The sequence below is a fragment of the Chrysochloris asiatica genome, unplaced genomic scaffold (genome assembly GCF_000296735.1).
Source record: "Chrysochloris asiatica unplaced genomic scaffold, ChrAsi1.0 scaffold00026, whole genome shotgun sequence".
Lineage (NCBI taxonomy): Eukaryota > Metazoa > Chordata > Mammalia > Afrosoricida > Chrysochloridae > Chrysochloris > Chrysochloris asiatica.
In genome coordinates this window covers 19,758,697-19,775,835 of record NW_006408544.1, presented here as the reverse complement: position 1 = coordinate 19,775,835, position 17,139 = coordinate 19,758,697, and the positions used below count along the sequence as shown (strand labels likewise).

Here is a 17,139-nt window from a genome sequence, read left to right as displayed (position 1 = left end):
ATACTCATACTTCACAATGTTGTCCATAGCTTGTCATGATCCACACAATCGAAAGCCTTTGCATAGTCAATAAAGCACAGGTAAACATCTTTCTGATTTATTCTCTGCTTTCAGCTGAGATCCATTGGACATCAGCAATGATATCCCTAATTCCACGGCCTCTTCCGAATCCGGCTTGAATCTCTGTAAGTTCTCTGTCAATGTATGCTTGCAACCGTTTCTGTATTTCCTGTAGTAAAACTTTACTCGTATAGGATATCAAAGATATGGTGCTTAAGACCCTTCAAATCTGGTCCCTGCCTTCTTCTTCATCTGTAACCATTCTCCTGTCTATGTACTCCACCCCAGACATACTACTCACCTTACAGATTTCAACTTCTGGGCCTTCCGATACCAGGCGTATATCCCAACCACCCAATTAGCCACTTCTGAAGACAACACACAAGTATCACATGCTCAAGGAAACTCTCACTGATTGGATTAGATGCCTTTCCTGTTTAGCCACAACCAATTTTCAACTATCCAATAAACAGACTTACCTTGTGCCCGGCTTTGTTTTGGGCTAGAAATACAGCAGGGGAAAAAACAAAGGCTCTATACTTTCATGAGGTTTAAATTCTTGAAGAAGGGAGATAGACAATAAAGAAACATGCAATAACTGCATCAAAAAGCAAGAAATGCTCTGACGGAAAATAAAGCAGGTAGGATTTTAGAGAGTGGTTAGAAAGGGTTACTGTTTTATTTAGGGTAGCTAGCAAATGTTTTTCTGTGAAGGGAAACAGAGGCCTGAATCAAGTGCAAGTATCTGGAGAAAGAGCAGTTTTGTCAGGGCACTCCTGGTATATGCATTCAAACAAGAAAGTGGGACCTCTGAGAGTGAGAATAATGGTAGGGAATGAGGTACAAAGGGCAGCCAAGGTCTTGTAGGAGGATACACTAAGGACTTGGGACTTTGTGTGAGATTGGAAGTCACTGGAAGATTTTGAGCACAGAGTTGGTATGATTTGTGTTGTGTTTTAAAGGATTCATTCTACTCTGTGGAAAGTAGACTATAGGGGGAACAAAGGTGGAAACGGTCTACTGAGGCCTGGATTCCTATTCAGTTCACAAACATTTATTGAAACAATCAGTGTCTTAGACACTGAAGATATCCAGATGAGCAAGATAGGATCTCTGACTTCAAGGGTACAATCAAGTAGACAGAATCAGAAGCTCAGTTACGAAACCCATGGATATGTACAGAATAATAATAGTACACAGGGTATTCTGGCAGGGGAATTAGGTAATATAGAATTCCAGAGACGTCAAACAACCTGAGGTGGCAAAGAACTCTAAGGAGCCTGGTGAAAATGAAGGATCACATTTGGGCTAGGGCTAGTGGAGAGATGTGAGTGGGAGGCAAAGGCCAGTTCACAGACAATCTAAGTTGGGTGACAGGGACCTACTGATGGGTTTTTAATGGAGGCTTTCCAGTTGTGGTTACTTTGGTGGTTGATACTGTTGTTAAGCGCCATCAAGTTGGTTCCAGCACATAGTGACCCTGTATAGGGTTTCTGGAGGAGCAGCTGGTGGGTTTGAACCATCAACCTTGCAGTCAGCAGTTCAGTGCTAATCCTACTGTGACACACCAGGACTCCTGGTTGTAGACAAAGTCCTGAAGTGATACTAGAAATGGTGAAGGGACAAAAGACTCTTAAATTCATTGGGAAAGTAAAATCAACAGGTCTCGGCTGGGTGAGGGATGGAGGGATCTCTCAGGTTCCTCACTGGAATGCCTGGGTTGCCAACTGAGAGAAAAAAAGACATGTTACATCATGCCTACGTGACATTCAGGAACTATGAGAAACTCAAGGGGCAGGCCTGGGCTGAAGATACAAACTGGAGCATCATCAGCATATAAATGATGTTTTGAAATGATGAAAGTGGATAAAATCAACTAAGGAAACTGCGTACAGTGAAACAGACCTGGGTTTGGAACCTTAGACTTGCCATTCACTGGCTGTGTGACCACCTTTCTGTTGTAGGTACCATGTTGCTGGGCACCTAGTAAGTGCTCAGTAATTGTCACTTATTATTCTGTTCCACTTTGTTGTTCTTAAGTGCTGTCTAGTTGGTCCTGACTCAGTGACTCTGTATAGGTTTTCAGAGGAGTGGCTGGTGGGTTTGAACTACTGACATTGGGGTTAGCAGTCCGGTACTTATCCACCAGCACCACACCAAGGTTCCAAGAGTTACCAGCAGTGGGAAGTTGAACAACATACTTCTGAATCTCTCTGTTAATAAATTGTCTTAGGAAAAGCACCTAGTACTTAAAAGATTGGCAAGCATGTGAGTCCCTTCCTTCTATTTTTGGGTTTCCCATTTACCAACCATTCACTGTCTTTGTGGACTGTAAATCTTGCCCCTTCTATTGGTTCCTTTCTTATATTACAAACATGTTCCAAAACTAAATAAATCCAGTTGCCACCACACTGATTCTGACTCATGGACACCCATGAGGGTCCGAGTAAAACTACACTCCAAAGGGTTTTCACAGCTATGGCCTTTTGGGTGCAGATCACCAGCTTTTTCTTCCTGGTTTAAACCACCAATCTTCCAATTAGTTGTCTAACAACTTACAGGGTTTATATCACAAACATGCTCCAGTCTCCTCTAAAAAATGTCCTTACAAACTAAACCCACTGCCTTCAAGTCAATTCTGATTCACAGTGACCCTACAGGACACAGTTAAACTGCCCCATAGGGTTTCCAAGGCTGTGAACCTTTGCAGAAGCAAAATGCCATGTCTTTCTCCTCTGGAGCGGTTGGTGGGTTTGAACTGCTGACCTTCTGGTTAATAGCTGAGCACGTGAACCACTTGGGTTTTTGCTAATTCATTTGAATTCTTGTTTTATCATCCTTTAACTTCACCAACTGTACCCTTTACCAACCCAAATACTTCAAGAAACAAGTCATACATTTTGTTTTAGAAAAAAACCACATACACAAAACAACCACTACCTAGTTTATTGTTACTTTAAAAAGAAAATATCATTTACACAATTGGTCAAGCAGGTCTATATAGAGGTATTTCATTTCTAAAATGTTTTTTTTTTTTTCCTTCAGTAATTCATTTCAAGAGAATTTCATTATCCATCTTCTATACAGCCCTAAGCGGAGAGAGCCAATATATTCAAATAAACCCTGGGGTGGGGGGATGCTTCAGGCCAGTTCCTCATTAGAAGCCTCAGCATGGGGGCTCCGGAGACCAATGCAGAAGGTCTTCCAGGGAGAGCTGAAACGTTCAGATAAGTGAGCTCTGGGAAGACGGGGTAGTCGGCTGGCTCTGGCAGGCTCACCCCTGGGGTACAGCAAAGAGAACAGACGGGGGAGTTCTGAGAGGCACCAGAGCTATCTAAACTCAGGGGGATGGAACCGAGTGAGCGGCAGCAGTAATTGAGTTTCAGTTACCTGCAGGGTGGTGAAATAAAGTAGTAACTTCCTCCGCCTGACGTGGGGGAAGTTGAGAGGTGTCCTTGGCACCCTCTCAGTGAAATCCGTCACCCTTTCACTGTGTTGGGTGATGGCAATCGAGCAGTGCTTCCCAGTGACAGCCAGTGCATGTCCTGTTAGGCAGTACCAGCTCACTACAGATAATGAAGTATGCTCCTTTAGGCCTGTCTCCCAGGCTCTCTGCACCCTCTGTCTGAAGGAACGGCACCATGGGAAAATTTAGCATAGCTAGCTCCAGCCATCACCCAAACTCAAAAGAGTCTTTGAATGGTAGAGAGAGACCTGCTTTCCTCTCTGCCCAGCCCAGGGTTGGAACATCCTTAGGTCACTTTTTGTGGGTTTTTACAAATGTGCCGATTGGCAGCAAGCCGTTCTTCACCTGGGCCCGGATTTCAGCTCGGTGCTTTAATGTGAAGACCAGGGTTCGTACTGTCCGCCGGTATGGCCCATTAATGAGGCGGGAACAGAGATGAAACGTTTCCCGCTCAATATTTTCAACCAGTAGGTGATCCATCTAAAAAACAGCAAAATTATCAAATTAGGATCTTGCATTGCATAAGGATTAAAAGCCAGGGAGGCTGGAGCACTCTCCTTAGAGGCCTTCATTAATCAACTGAAATTCAAGGACATCTACTTCCTGTCGCAAGAGAAACAGGAAGAGCAAATTAATTCCACCCTGGCAATTAAGGAACAAGGCCATGTGCTTTGTGACAGGGACCTCATTCACAACCCCTGCCGGGTGGTAATATTTGCCATTATAACAGGAAACTGGCCTGAACTAAGTAACGGGTACTGGGCCCTGTACTTCACCAACCAGGAAACGAAGGCCAAGGATAATAAATCAGTATAACAGTTTATAATTTTTTAGGCGCCTTTTAACCCCTTTACAGCATTTTAGAAACACTGGCTCTTGATCTTAATATGTGTGTAGAGCAGTTTATAAATCACTTTTCACATCTAATGCACACAACACCTATTATCTCATTTTACAGATGAAGAAACAGGTTCAAAGAGGTAAAGGTTCAAGGTCACACAGCTACAAAGAGGCAGAGCGGGGAGGGACTCTAATCTGGACCCCTGACTCCAAAGTTCATGTTTCTTCTACTAACATCACATTAACTGTCCCCTCACCAGCTGCTCCTCGGAAACCCAACACAGGGTGACTATGAGTCAGAACTGACTTGGCAGCACTCAACAACATTATTCCTGAAGACCAGTTGAGCTTTGAGAGTGATTTCTGCAGGTTCAGCAAAGCAGACGAGGCTTAGAGGACAGAACCCTATAGTGATTCTGAGGTGATCTAACTCAAGCTCAAGCCATCCTGAAGTCAAAGACCTAATCAGAGCGGGACAGGTCTAGGGCTCTGTCATATATGGTTAGGATCCAGGCCAGGCTGGGCTGCTGAACTCTCCCTCCTTCCTTTTCTAGACTCATCTCCTTATTCCCCTCCCCATCCTGACCTAGGTCTCCAGGTTCCTCCATGTCTCCTCACAAACACCTGTTCCCTCAATAAGGCACGCCTCCCCATCAGAAAGACATTTCTATTTGTATGTCAAAGCTTAGCTCAAAAGAACTAAAGTTCTTTGGGTCTACCATAATGTCCGGAGCTTTCCTTAGCCATTATCAAAATATACTAGAATTTATTTTGAATTTCTTCATCTGATAGACAGTGATGTCCTTGAAAACAAGAAACAAGTTTGTTTCTCATTTCCTTTTGCCTTTGATTTCTTTTCTCTAGCCCAGCCACTCCGATTTCTCCAGCATTTACTACGTGCCAGCCTCTGTGCTTAGTATATGATGGAGGGGAGGAAGCAGTGAACACCATGGCCATAGTTCTTGCCTTTCTGGAAAGGAGACAGGCAGTGAAGAGGGGTTACCAGGGTGCAAGGGGAAAGGAACAGGTGCTGGGAGCCCAGTTACTACACAGCTACTTGGCCTAGGAAGGCAGGCTCTGACTTCAGGAGGAAACGAGGTCAGCCCAAGTCCTGGTGAAATAGGTGTCTACTTTGTGAAACACATATTAAACTGTCCATGTAGATTTTCTGTAGTTTTCTGTATATGTGCTATGCTCTTGATGCTTGGTGCCATCAAGCCAGTTTCACCTCACAGTGATCCCATGTCCACCAGAATGAAACACTGTACCATCTTCATAACCACTGCTATATTGGAGCCCACAGTTGTACTGCTGTGTCAATCCATCTCGTTGAGTGGTCCTCCTCTTTTTCACTGACCCACCACTTTACCAAGCAGCAGATCTTTCTCCAGCGACTGGCCTCACCTGACATTATGTCCAAAGTACCTGAGATATGTATGATAAAATGTCCTAACCTAAGAGACAGACCTACAAACAGGCCAAAACAAAGAAACTTGGAAGAAATAAAGACCAAGCAAGGAGTACAGTAAGAGGCGCGTGCGAGAGAATATGAATAACAGTATTCTAACAGTGGATATGTAGGTCTAGGCCCTGGCCCAAACATCTGCCTAGGTCCAGCAGACAAAAATGTTCAGATCTCTGCTTCTAATGACTGACTGATTATCTCACGGCTTATGTTGGAAAGATGGGAAATGATGCCATGGTTTTCTAGGCCCCAGACTCCTCAAGATTTTCAAAGCTTTCTGGGTGGATAGAGATGTAGCGCTCGTCTTGAGGCAGCCCTGGTGCCAGACCATTTGACGAGGCTAGAAGATGAATGTCAAAGGAGGAAGGGTATATGTGTGTTTGTAAAAACAAGTTGAGATGACTCCATCAAGTGGTTGTTGTTGTTGTTATGTGCCGTGGAGTCGGTTCCGACTCATAGCGATCCTGTACAGGGTTTCCGAGGCTGTAAATCTTTACGGGAGCAGAACGCCTCATCTTTCTCCCGCGGAACAGCTGGTAGTTTTGAACGGCTGACTTTGAGGTTCACAGCCCAATTTGTAACCACTATGCTACCAGAGCTCCAAGTGGTAGGGGAAAAAAAAAAAAAAAAACTCTAAGAGTGCCTTGGAGTTCCCCATAACTGGATATTTATACAAAAATACTTCCTTCATTCAGCAAATAGTTGCTGGGTCCCCACTCTGAGTCTGATCTGATCGGGATGTTGGAGACATAGGGCAGAAAAGACCTGCTCCCTACCTTTCAGGAATTTGCAGCCTGGAAAGGAGATAGCATGTACCAAGAGAACCTTGAGGGAGAACAAACAAGATGGCGGGTAGGGTAGAAGTGCAGTGAGGAGCTCCGTCAGTAACAACACAGAATACTGGACCAAGCAGGCTCAGGGGATGTTCCCAGAACTCTGAATCACTTATGAAGGAATATTAAAAAAGCTGAAAGGCTTACAGCCAGTGGAATTTGTAGCAGAAGCAAGAAATCCATTGCTTTCTAATCCAAGATGCTCAGCTGCTCCCTGAACGGCCCATCTTGGGCGAGACTGAACCGAGGAAGGATCAGAGCAGCCATGGACGCCTAGAGAACCGTGGAGATAAAGGAAGAAGATTGAAAAGGGAAGCCCTCCTGATCACATCTACCTGGAGGCAATCAGAAAATATAAAGAATACCAAAACACACACTCAATTAAGTATTAAGACCACAGCTAACCACTGAATATGGCCAAAACACAGAAACAGATGGCCATATCAGCACATGCCCAGAAACAAGATAAAGTGTCTGAGACAAATGAGCTAGAGGTAGACCTACACTCCACACTGGAAGGAGAGCAGGCTTTGGAAATGCCTAAGAAGGAATTCAGAAAAATGATTATAAAATGTATCAAAACACTTTACAGTGGAGTTGAGAAAAATAAGGAAGAAGTCAGGAAAGTGCTTCAGGAACAATCAAACAAGATGGATATAGCACTGGAAACAATTCAAAACCTACAGAAAGATATCCAAACAATTAATAATAGAATATCAGAAATGGACGATATACTGAAAGGGCAAAGGAGTAGAACTGAAGAGATGAAAGCCAGAATTAATGAGCTGGAAGATAAATCTCTCAATACCACTCAGATAGAAGAACAAACAGAAAAAATGATTTAAAAAATCTGAAGAAGGCCTAAGATTCATATTGGATAACATGAAGAGGAATAACAAGACTTATTGGCATTCCAGAACAGGAAGAATCACACAAGTCCACAGAAGAGATAGTTGAAGAACTTCTGGAAGAAAATCTCCCTAACATCCTAAAAAGCGAATAGATAAGCATCCAAGAAGCTCAAAGAACCCCAGGAAGGACAGACCCTAAAAGAAAAACACCAAGACATATAATAATCAAGCTCTCCAAAATCAAAGATAAGGACAGAATCCTAAAGGCAGCTAGGGAAAAAAGAAGTGTAACATACAAAGGCAAGCAAATCAGACTGAGCTCAGATTTCTCAACAGAAAACATGTAGGCAAGAAGGCAATGGGGAAACATATATAAAACTCTAAAAGAAAAAACCTGCAGACCAAGAATCCTCTATCCAGCAAAGGTGCCAATCAAATGTGATGGTGTAATCAAAACATCCCAGAATAAACAGGAGTGAAGGGATTTTTCCAAAGCCAACCCAGCGATGAAAAAACATCCAAAAGGGAGTTCTGTGGACAGAGAACCAACAAGAACGGACAACAACCAGAGATTGACATACATGGCAGCATCACCCAGAAGTCAATTGACAAATGGAAGAGTCAAGAACAGAATAAAACTATAAGAACAAATTCAGAGGATTTGGGAGGTCTGTCTATGATCAAAACAATTACAATGTGAAATAAGGTAAACATAGAGGAACAGATATCTAGGTGGTGGAAAGGTCAGGTAAATTACAAGATAAAATAGACTGTCTTAAATGGAGGGGAAAGTTAAAGGAATATAAGGTAACCACAATGGTGGGTTTGGGGTGGGAAGTTTTGGGGGAGGTGAAGGGAGGCAACGGTAGAGCACAGGGTAAGAGCAGGCACATCATACTTTGGGTGTTGGGGAGGGCAATATAAGAAGGCGAGAATGTGGAAGAACAAGGTAGACAGGGGAACACTGAAACAGGTTTGCATGGGCTAAGAGGTATAGAGGTAAATAGTGATGCATGCTTAACCTTGGAACAACAGGGCTCTATGATACAGGGATCTAGGTAGGCATAGCTTGAAGAGGGAAAATAATACTAAAATGTTTGACTGTCTTATGAGTATTAGTTTTTCTTGCCTACTATTGTAAAATAGACACTTGAATGGGATAGAAAGGAATGTCGGGAAACATGAATACAGAAAACTTGTAAGCTCGCCTTCAGCCTATAACTGATTTGAATACCTAAAAGGTTCAGAACTTGCCCAGGGAAACAGGCCTCTTGCAGAGCCTTTGCAGAGTACAGGATATTAGGTGGAATCCTGAGTCCCATCCAGAAACTTCTAAGGTGAGACATTCTCACTAGAAAGGAAAAGCAGACCAGTCTGGAACAGCTAGAGTGACAGAAGACACATCTTCAAAGAAAGATCATCAGGAAAAACCCAAAACAAAAATGGCAGTATGGCTGGCTACTGCAAGAATAAGCAAGCTGTTCACTGGGAAGCCATCAAGGCAAACAATCAAGTTCCTACAGGACAAACCCCCCTCTAAGACAGAAACTCAAAAGGAACACATGAACACCAATGTAAACTTGCTAGCGAGCACACTGGTTTATTGGTGAGTAGAAGAGGGGGAAAGGCAGCAATGAAGAAATGGACTGAGTTCAACCACGGTCCACTGACTCCTGTTGACCTGGAGACGAGAGAGAGAAGAGATGCTGGTCCAAAGTGTGGTGAGATATGGGGACAGCTAAGCCCATGGACCAGGACATAGCCACAGAGGACTAGAGCTAAGAGTGAAGCATCCAGCTAATATGAAGTAAGGGGAGAGGCACAAGAACACCCACATTTGCAGATAGTACCCATTTGACTTAGCCTCAATGGCTTGATAATCAGAACTCGACTAGAGGAAGATAAAAAGAACAAAAAAACAATTTTTGATAAAGGAAACAAGGGTAAATTGCTATAATTTGATGAACTTGACCTATACTAATGGAGGTAATAACTCTAAATACCAACAGAGAGGGAAGGAGTCTTCATATCAAGTATCAATGTTATCCCCTCTGTACACAGGGTATAGAGGGACGGGCAATTTAGACATTGGCTACCTAAAATGAGGGGGCAATAAAGGCATGGAATGACTGGCTTACAAGGTTTCAAGAGGGAGTTTAATTTAAGAGTGTATGGGAGAAGAAAGAGTCCCCACTGAATAGTCATCTTGTCTGGATAGGTCTGGTTAAAAGAGATGGGGATAAGATTCTTACGATTCAATGGTAATTGTTATCATGACTAATTGCAACTGTCACAATTGTAAAGGTCGAAGTTTTGCAACAAAAATGGGGGAGCAGTTAATATTATAGTCCAGAAACAAAGGGCCCTAGAATCATCAAGGGAGAAGAGCACAAGAAGAATGTGGGACCTTTATCAGGGAAGCAGTGACACCAGAGATAGAAACAGAGATGGGGACATGGAGAAGGGAAGTGGCTGAGGACTCTAGATTCATGGGAAGAGAAGGACAAAGAGATGGTGGCCAAGAGGCAGATTTGCAGAGTATACCCTTTGGTGGTATAAATTATTATATATGCCTGAGTGTTTTGTTTTGTTTTTAAAAGAGCTAAGGTGAATAGGGAGAAATACTGTTAACTGATGGTACATGGAAGGGAATGTAATCATTGTGATGAAATATGTTGTATGATTTGTTGAGTGTAAAACTGATGATCTGCCCTGTAAACTTTCACTCAATCCACAAGAAAAACTTTAAGGAAAAAAAAAAAAAAAGAGAGAGAGAGAGAACCTTGGGCAGCATGAAAGGGGATATGCCAAAGGTGGGATGGGAATAAGACACACACACCTAACATCTCTGATGCATGCATCTTCTTCAATGAAAGTGAAAGCCAAAGAGTGAATAAGAAAAAAATCTGATATCAAAATGTAAATTATAAGGGAAGCTGATTCACCATTGTGTTAACAAGTCACTGCACAAAGTAAAGCCTTATAGGTAAATCAAACCTATCCAAGTCAGAGTCTTTTTCACTGGATCTTAATCTGGTAGTTTTGGTTAGAAAGGGTCACCAAGATCTTGAAAAAGGGGGTTTTCCTGTGAGCTATATCTGTATGAATGGGAATGGTACAAGAAAGCTGTCAAAAACCAGAATTAATTTAGGGCCAGTTCCTTTCACTGTGTCTTCTCATAACCTGCTTGGACTTTTTCCCCTATGTTTTTGCTCCTCTCCATGGGCCTCATTTACTACCTTGGTGGCACTGAAGGAAAGCATTGTACTGCTAACCACAGGGTTAGCAGTTCAAACACACCAGCTACTCTGCAGGAGAGAAAGGAGGCTTTCTGCTCCCATCAAGATTTATTATTGTTGTTGTTGTTAAATGCAGTCAAGTTGGTTTCAGCTCATTGCAACCCTGTATAGAGTTTCCAAGCAGCAGCTGGTGGGTATGAACTGCTGACCTCGACTGTACGGCACCATACCAGGAGTCCCTGTAAAGATTTACAGGCTCAGAAAGCCTATGTAGGATTGTTATGAGTCAGAATCAACTCAGTGGCAGGGGTTTGGGGTTATTCTAAATGGTTCCTCTATCCACCTCCTCGACTCTTTCTAATTCCTCCAGCATCCCTTCTGTCTCAATACTCCCACTAACTTATTTTCTCAGTGTTTCCTAGTTTACATCTCTCACAGACAGAAAATCTGATTTTCCTTCTTTATCTACTTGTGCCTGTGGGTTGAGTGTGTAACATTCAGTTATCCAATCCTGGACCAACTGGTTATAGTTGGGGGAAGATAAAAAACATGACTACCTACAGCTCTCCTACAGCAAGGGCTCTAGATTCAATGGGAAATGGTGTCATCCTCAAGATGTGATGGTCACATTGCTAAACAATTTAAAAGTAGAGAAACAAGGTCTTATTCATGTGTTTATTACCGTAAGTGCAAGAAATTTTCACATTGGACTGTAATTATTTGTCCCTCAGAAGACTGTGAGTACTTCTAGAGCTGGTACCCTGTCATATCCAAATCTGAAGTCCCCACACCTACAACTGGCACACAGTACTCAATAATATTTGTTAAGTGAATGCTTTTTTTTCTCCTTTATACCCTGCTCCTTTCCAGCTCTTCTGAGATCATATACAAAGCAGATAAAACATGAATTATGTTTCTATTTTATGTGTATTTTCCAATTAGCAAAATCTCACTCTTCTTATAAAGGTCAGTTTAACTGCCACCTCTTCCCAGACTCTCCCAGAAGATTCGTGTGTTCACAACATTTGCTAGTACCATTATTTCAGACATACTTCATTTGGCAATGTATTTTAGTCATTTATAAGTTTCTCAGCCAGGAGATAGTAAGCTTTCTTAGCGTAGGGAATGCAACCCATTTGTGTTTGTGTTCTCCCTTACACAGTATCTGGCACCTAGTAGATCCTTACTAAACACTGTTGAATTGAATAGCCACTGTGGGTTTTCCAACAGCATGACTGGATTTGTACATATCTACCCACAATCCTTTTTGACCAGTTGAAAACATTTGTGAAAGAGCTGGTCAAAGCCAGGGGTGCAGTCTGAGACCATTAAGCAAAGCAAAAACTGACAGTCCCATATGGGGACGTACCCCTGACCTGGATCTCATTAGCACCATCTGACAACCAACGGAGCCAACCAGCCAGTGTTTCATAACTCTTAATGATACAGGCTCACTTTGAGAATCAGGTTCATTTTTTTAAATGACATAATAGGAAAATGATCACAGGCCGTGAGGTAGGAAGGAGAGTGGATAATGAGGAAAGGGAAGTAAGAGAATGACACCACAGGAAACGTTTATATGAGGAAAGATCTAAAAGACAGGGAAGAACAAAGAAGATCCGGAAGAGAGAAAGTAAAGGGGAATGGAGCCTGGGTCTCAACGACAGAGTTTTTATTCATCTATTCCATTATTCCAAGAACAAGGAAACAATCCAGGAATCTGGAAAGCAAGATCTGTAGGGTAATAAAGAGATGTGTCTTTTGACTGTGCGTATATTCTTCATCTGTGGCGACAAAAAGATATGACCAAAACTAGTAACATTTTTCTACAAAATTGTAATGAAACGAATAGATGTGATGTTTGCAATTACACATGCTAGGATAAAAACGTAAAGGGCTTTTAGTCATTGGGCCAATAACTTATCCAATGATAGAGTACTGCCTGATAAAGTACACTTATGGAGATGTGATGTCTGATTCAAATGCACTCAACACTGGCTACTGTCAAAGACCAAAAATTGCATTAGAAGGTTTATTGATTTACCCTAATATGGAAATGTCTCTAATAATGACAAGCACTAAGAGTTAACTTTATGAAAAAGTATTTCTGCTTATATTTTCTGATATGCTAAATGATAAAAAATACTATCAAATACTGTTTATACAAGAACAACAGATGGATTTTTTTGGCCAAGGAAGACAGTAAGATGCATATTTTTAATTTTAAAATTTTACTCTTTAGGAACAAAACCATTCAGCTATGCTTAATCTGATTTTTTTTTTTCCAATTACGTTGGAACACACTAACGAATGTATCACTTTTTTAACTCTGCTTTGTAACACTTGAGTGCTTACCACTTGATGTGCCATTTAAAGGATAATTAATGGATAAACTAAAAGGATAATTATTATGGAGTTTAATATAGCAGGAAAACTGCTCATTAATCCTTACAAGCATAGCTTCGTTATTATCATTTACTTAAAAAGATACCACAGGGAACTGGTATTTACCACCACATTAACTATACATTACATACACATACTGGATGTTTCCATAATAATTTTAGTTTACTTCAAAAATAAACTTTATTTAAAAATATCAAATAGAAAGTCTTATTGGCTACTCCATACTCTGGAAAATTAGATTTATAATATTCTTTTTTTTTTCTCTTCCAAAGGTTTAATATTCCTAATAAAGCTTCCTTTAGGAAAATATAAGCAAATTTACAGCATATCAGTTCACTAAACTATCATATGTTGTTATGTGCTGTGGAGTCGGTTCTGACTCATAGCGACCTTGTACAGGGTTTCCGAGGCTGTAAATCTTTACAGGAGCAGAAAGCCTCATCTTTCTCCCACAGTAACAGCTGGTAATTTCGAACTGCTGATCTTGCGGTTCACAGCCCGATTCGTAATCAGTACACTACCAGAGCTTCTTGAACTATCATATGTTGTTGTTGTTGTTAAGTGCCGTTGAGTCAGTTTTTTGACCCATAGCGACCCTGTACAGGGTTTCCGAGGGTGTAAATCTTTACGGGAGTAGAAAGCCTCATCTTTCTCCCGCGGAGCGGCTGGTAGTTTCGAACTGCTGACCTTAAGGTTCGCAGCCCGATTCGTAACCACTACGCTACCAGAACTATCATATAGATATTAAAAATTTATAACTATGAAAAATATTGATATATAGAAAATAATATACAAAATGACACTAGTTGATATCGATTCAAGATTAAAGAGACAACACAAATGGATGTAATTATGTGAATTTTCTGCAAGGTTATTTAAATAATCAATAAAAATACTTTACAGAACATTTGGTATATAATTGGTCCTTAATAAATCTAAAATAATCATAACTTGGAATCCTGGTGTGGCACTGGACTGCAAGGTAAGTCTGAACTACAAAGTTGGTGGTTCAAACCCACCAGCTGGTCCTTGGAAACCCTATTCAGGGTTGCTATGAGTCAGAACCAACCCAACAGCACTTAATAGCAACAATAATCATCACCAGTGATTATACTACTCCTTTACATAAATGACTCACTTACCCTGTACAATGATTTTCATAGGTAGGAAATATGATCCAGCTCTCAGAAACGTTAAGGAATTCGCCTTAAGTGTCACAACTAGTGCATACTAGAGTCAACTTCAAACCCAAGTCATGCTAGTTCCAAAGCTTGTACTCTTTCTACACTGCTTCCCAGAACAATGCTTATAAATCCAAAATCCTTTAAAAATTCACAAGTTTGATAAAGCAACAAGCATTAAGACTATGAAAGCTCATTATGCAACTATGAGGCTCTTTTAACTAAGATAGCCTAGCTAATCACTTTACCTTTAATTCCAAAGCTTCTGAGAGTAATTTCTGGGCATTTTTCCTAAACATCTCGGTTTTGGGATCACTCCGGACTTCAATAGAAGGTCTATCCGAATGTTTTTCCAGGAAAGTTCTCCACTCAGTGTAAACTTCTCTGGCAAGACAAGCCACTTCTGAATCTGAGTGTTTTCTCATCTTGTTCACAGTATGACCTGGAGAAGAGAGAGAAACCAAAGGAAAGATTGTTTGTCTTCTATAAAGCACAGCAATAGATGGACCAAAGTGTGTGCACTTAGAAAGTCACTCACAAACCTAAGGATGTAATAAAGGCTCTTGTGCAAATGAAGACCTATTTCATGAAGACTGAGATAACAAAATAATCACTGGAGTACTCCATGCAATAAACTACAAAATAGAAGCATGATCTTTAAAAGGAACAACCACTATGGCATTAACCCTTTCATATAAAAATCTCAAAATAATTTTTAAAAAGCATTAATTTTTTTGTGGCACTGAAGGATAAGTACCCGACTGCTAACTGCAAAGTCGATGGTTCAAACCCACCAGCTGCTCTTCAGAAATCCTACAAGGAGTTGCTATGAATTGGAACCAACTTACAGCACTTAACAACATATATATTTCAGGGGAGCCTGGTGGCTCTAGAGGTTATGCACTGGGCTGGGAGACCACTACTCACTCTATGACAGAAAGATGGGGCTTTCTGCTCCTGCAAAGTTTTACAGCCTCTGAAACCCTATACAGGGTCACTATGAGTTTAAACTGACTCAATGGCACTTAACAACAAATATATTTCAAGATACATAAATAGGCGGGTAAAAGCAGCAATGAAGCGGCAAGCTAAGCCCTACAATGTTCAGTGGACTTCTGTGGACCCAGTTGGGGACCTGGTTGGCAAGCAGTGTGAAGAGGCCTGGGTACTCTTGGGCCCAGAGACAGTGGTGTGGCCACGAGGACTCAAGAGGAGAGAGGAGCTACCGGCTGACGGGAAGAGAGGACATATGCACAGGAGCGCCCAGACTTGCAGATGATACCCACGTGACCTGGACCGGATGACTGGATGATCGGAGCTCAATCAGGAGAGGAAAGAAGAGAGGGAATAAAATAGAGTGAGCTGATACAGTCTGATGAACTTGACCTATACTATGGAGCAGCAACTCAAAAGAGGGAACAAAACCTCATAGCAAGACACATTCACACCCCTCCCCCCTACACACACACAGAGTGGACAGAGAAGGGTAGCTTGGACATTGGACTCAATTGGGCGGGCGGGAGGGGGGGACTACAAAGGTAAGAAGTGACTGGCTTACAAGTTTTCAAGAGGGAACCTGGTGCTAGGGAGCATGGCAGAAGGCAGAATCTCCAGAAGGTACTATTCAATCTGTCTGGGTGGAGCTGATGAAAGGAGATACAGATGGGTAACTTGTGATACTGTAGTGAATAATGCTTATCAGGACGGATTATGAGGGTTGGAAATGCAAAGGTAGAAGTTTTGTAACAAGGAAGGGAGTGATTGATTCTCCAGGACAGGAGTGGAGGCCTGTGGGACCATCAACGGAGAAGAGCTGAGAGCGGGACCCTACCCAGAGAAACAGAGATGCCTGAGATAGAGACAGAGATGATGACGTGGAGTGATGAAACGGCTGGGGACTTTGGACCCAGAGAGGGAAAGGGACTGTGGGCTGAAAACTGGGGGGAGGAGGGGGAAGTGTAGGGAGCGGGTTTCTGGGATATACCCTTTGGGTGGTTGAGGATGCATGGAGGGGATTGGAACCATGGCAATGAGATGATATACAATGGAATGAATGTAAAATTAAAGTTCTCCCATATAAACTATCATATAATTCACAATAAAACATTAAAAAAAAAGATACATAAATAGGCCTGGTTACTGAGAGAAATGTTCTTTATTCAGCTAACTAATGTGAAACGATTGACAAAATTAGAAAATCATCATTTAGTAGCCCCTGATGAAATTATTCATCAACATCAATGGATGAATTCATTTGATTGTGGAATTTATGAAGGGTGAGCTGTCATCACATGAACCCTGAACAATCTTTGCATACCCAAGTGTGAGAACACAAGATATAGGTAGTATTTCACAGTCCTACTTAGAAAGGAGTCTTGTATCATCCCCGGCAAAAGAGGAGTTAGAATCCAATTAGTCACTCAAATCCAATCTCCAGTTTACAGAAAAAATAAAAGGAGAATAAACTAGAGTAGGAAAAAACAGATAAATTTAGTATGTATGACACACCACAGAAAAATGGACAGTTTCTTCAAAAGTATTCCTGAGAAATAATACTGGGGATTGCAACAGAAAAAAAAGTTTCAACAGTCTAAACATCCCAATACAATGTGCAATTCAAATCCTGATTTTAACTATTAGAAGATATTTTGAGATAACCAAGAAATTTGATTATGTATTAGATATTAAACTATACCAAGGAATGATTGCTAAGTATGATAGTGGAATTGCAGTTATATAAGCAAATAGCTATATTTTAGAGCTACATATTAAAATCTGTAAAGCCAAGATGACACAAG

At 41.4% G+C, this 17,139-nt stretch overlaps 1 protein-coding gene across 1 annotated transcript in view; it reads right to left on the bottom strand.

The window, feature by feature from the left end:
* Positions 1 to 3,015: 3,015 nt before the first annotated feature.
* TCEANC2 (transcription elongation factor A (SII) N-terminal and central domain containing 2) overlaps positions 3,016 to 17,139 on the bottom strand; it is a 50,193-nt gene continuing 36,069 nt past the window's right edge. The window contains exons 3-4 of the mRNA XM_006839797.1: positions 14,590 to 14,783; positions 3,016 to 4,006 (exon numbers count right to left, since the gene is read on the bottom strand). Of these exons, the coding sequence (XP_006839860.1) occupies positions 3,818 to 4,006; positions 14,590 to 14,783 (383 nt within the window). The 3' untranslated portion in view covers positions 3,016 to 3,817. The remainder of the gene's footprint in view (positions 4,007 to 14,589; positions 14,784 to 17,139) is intronic.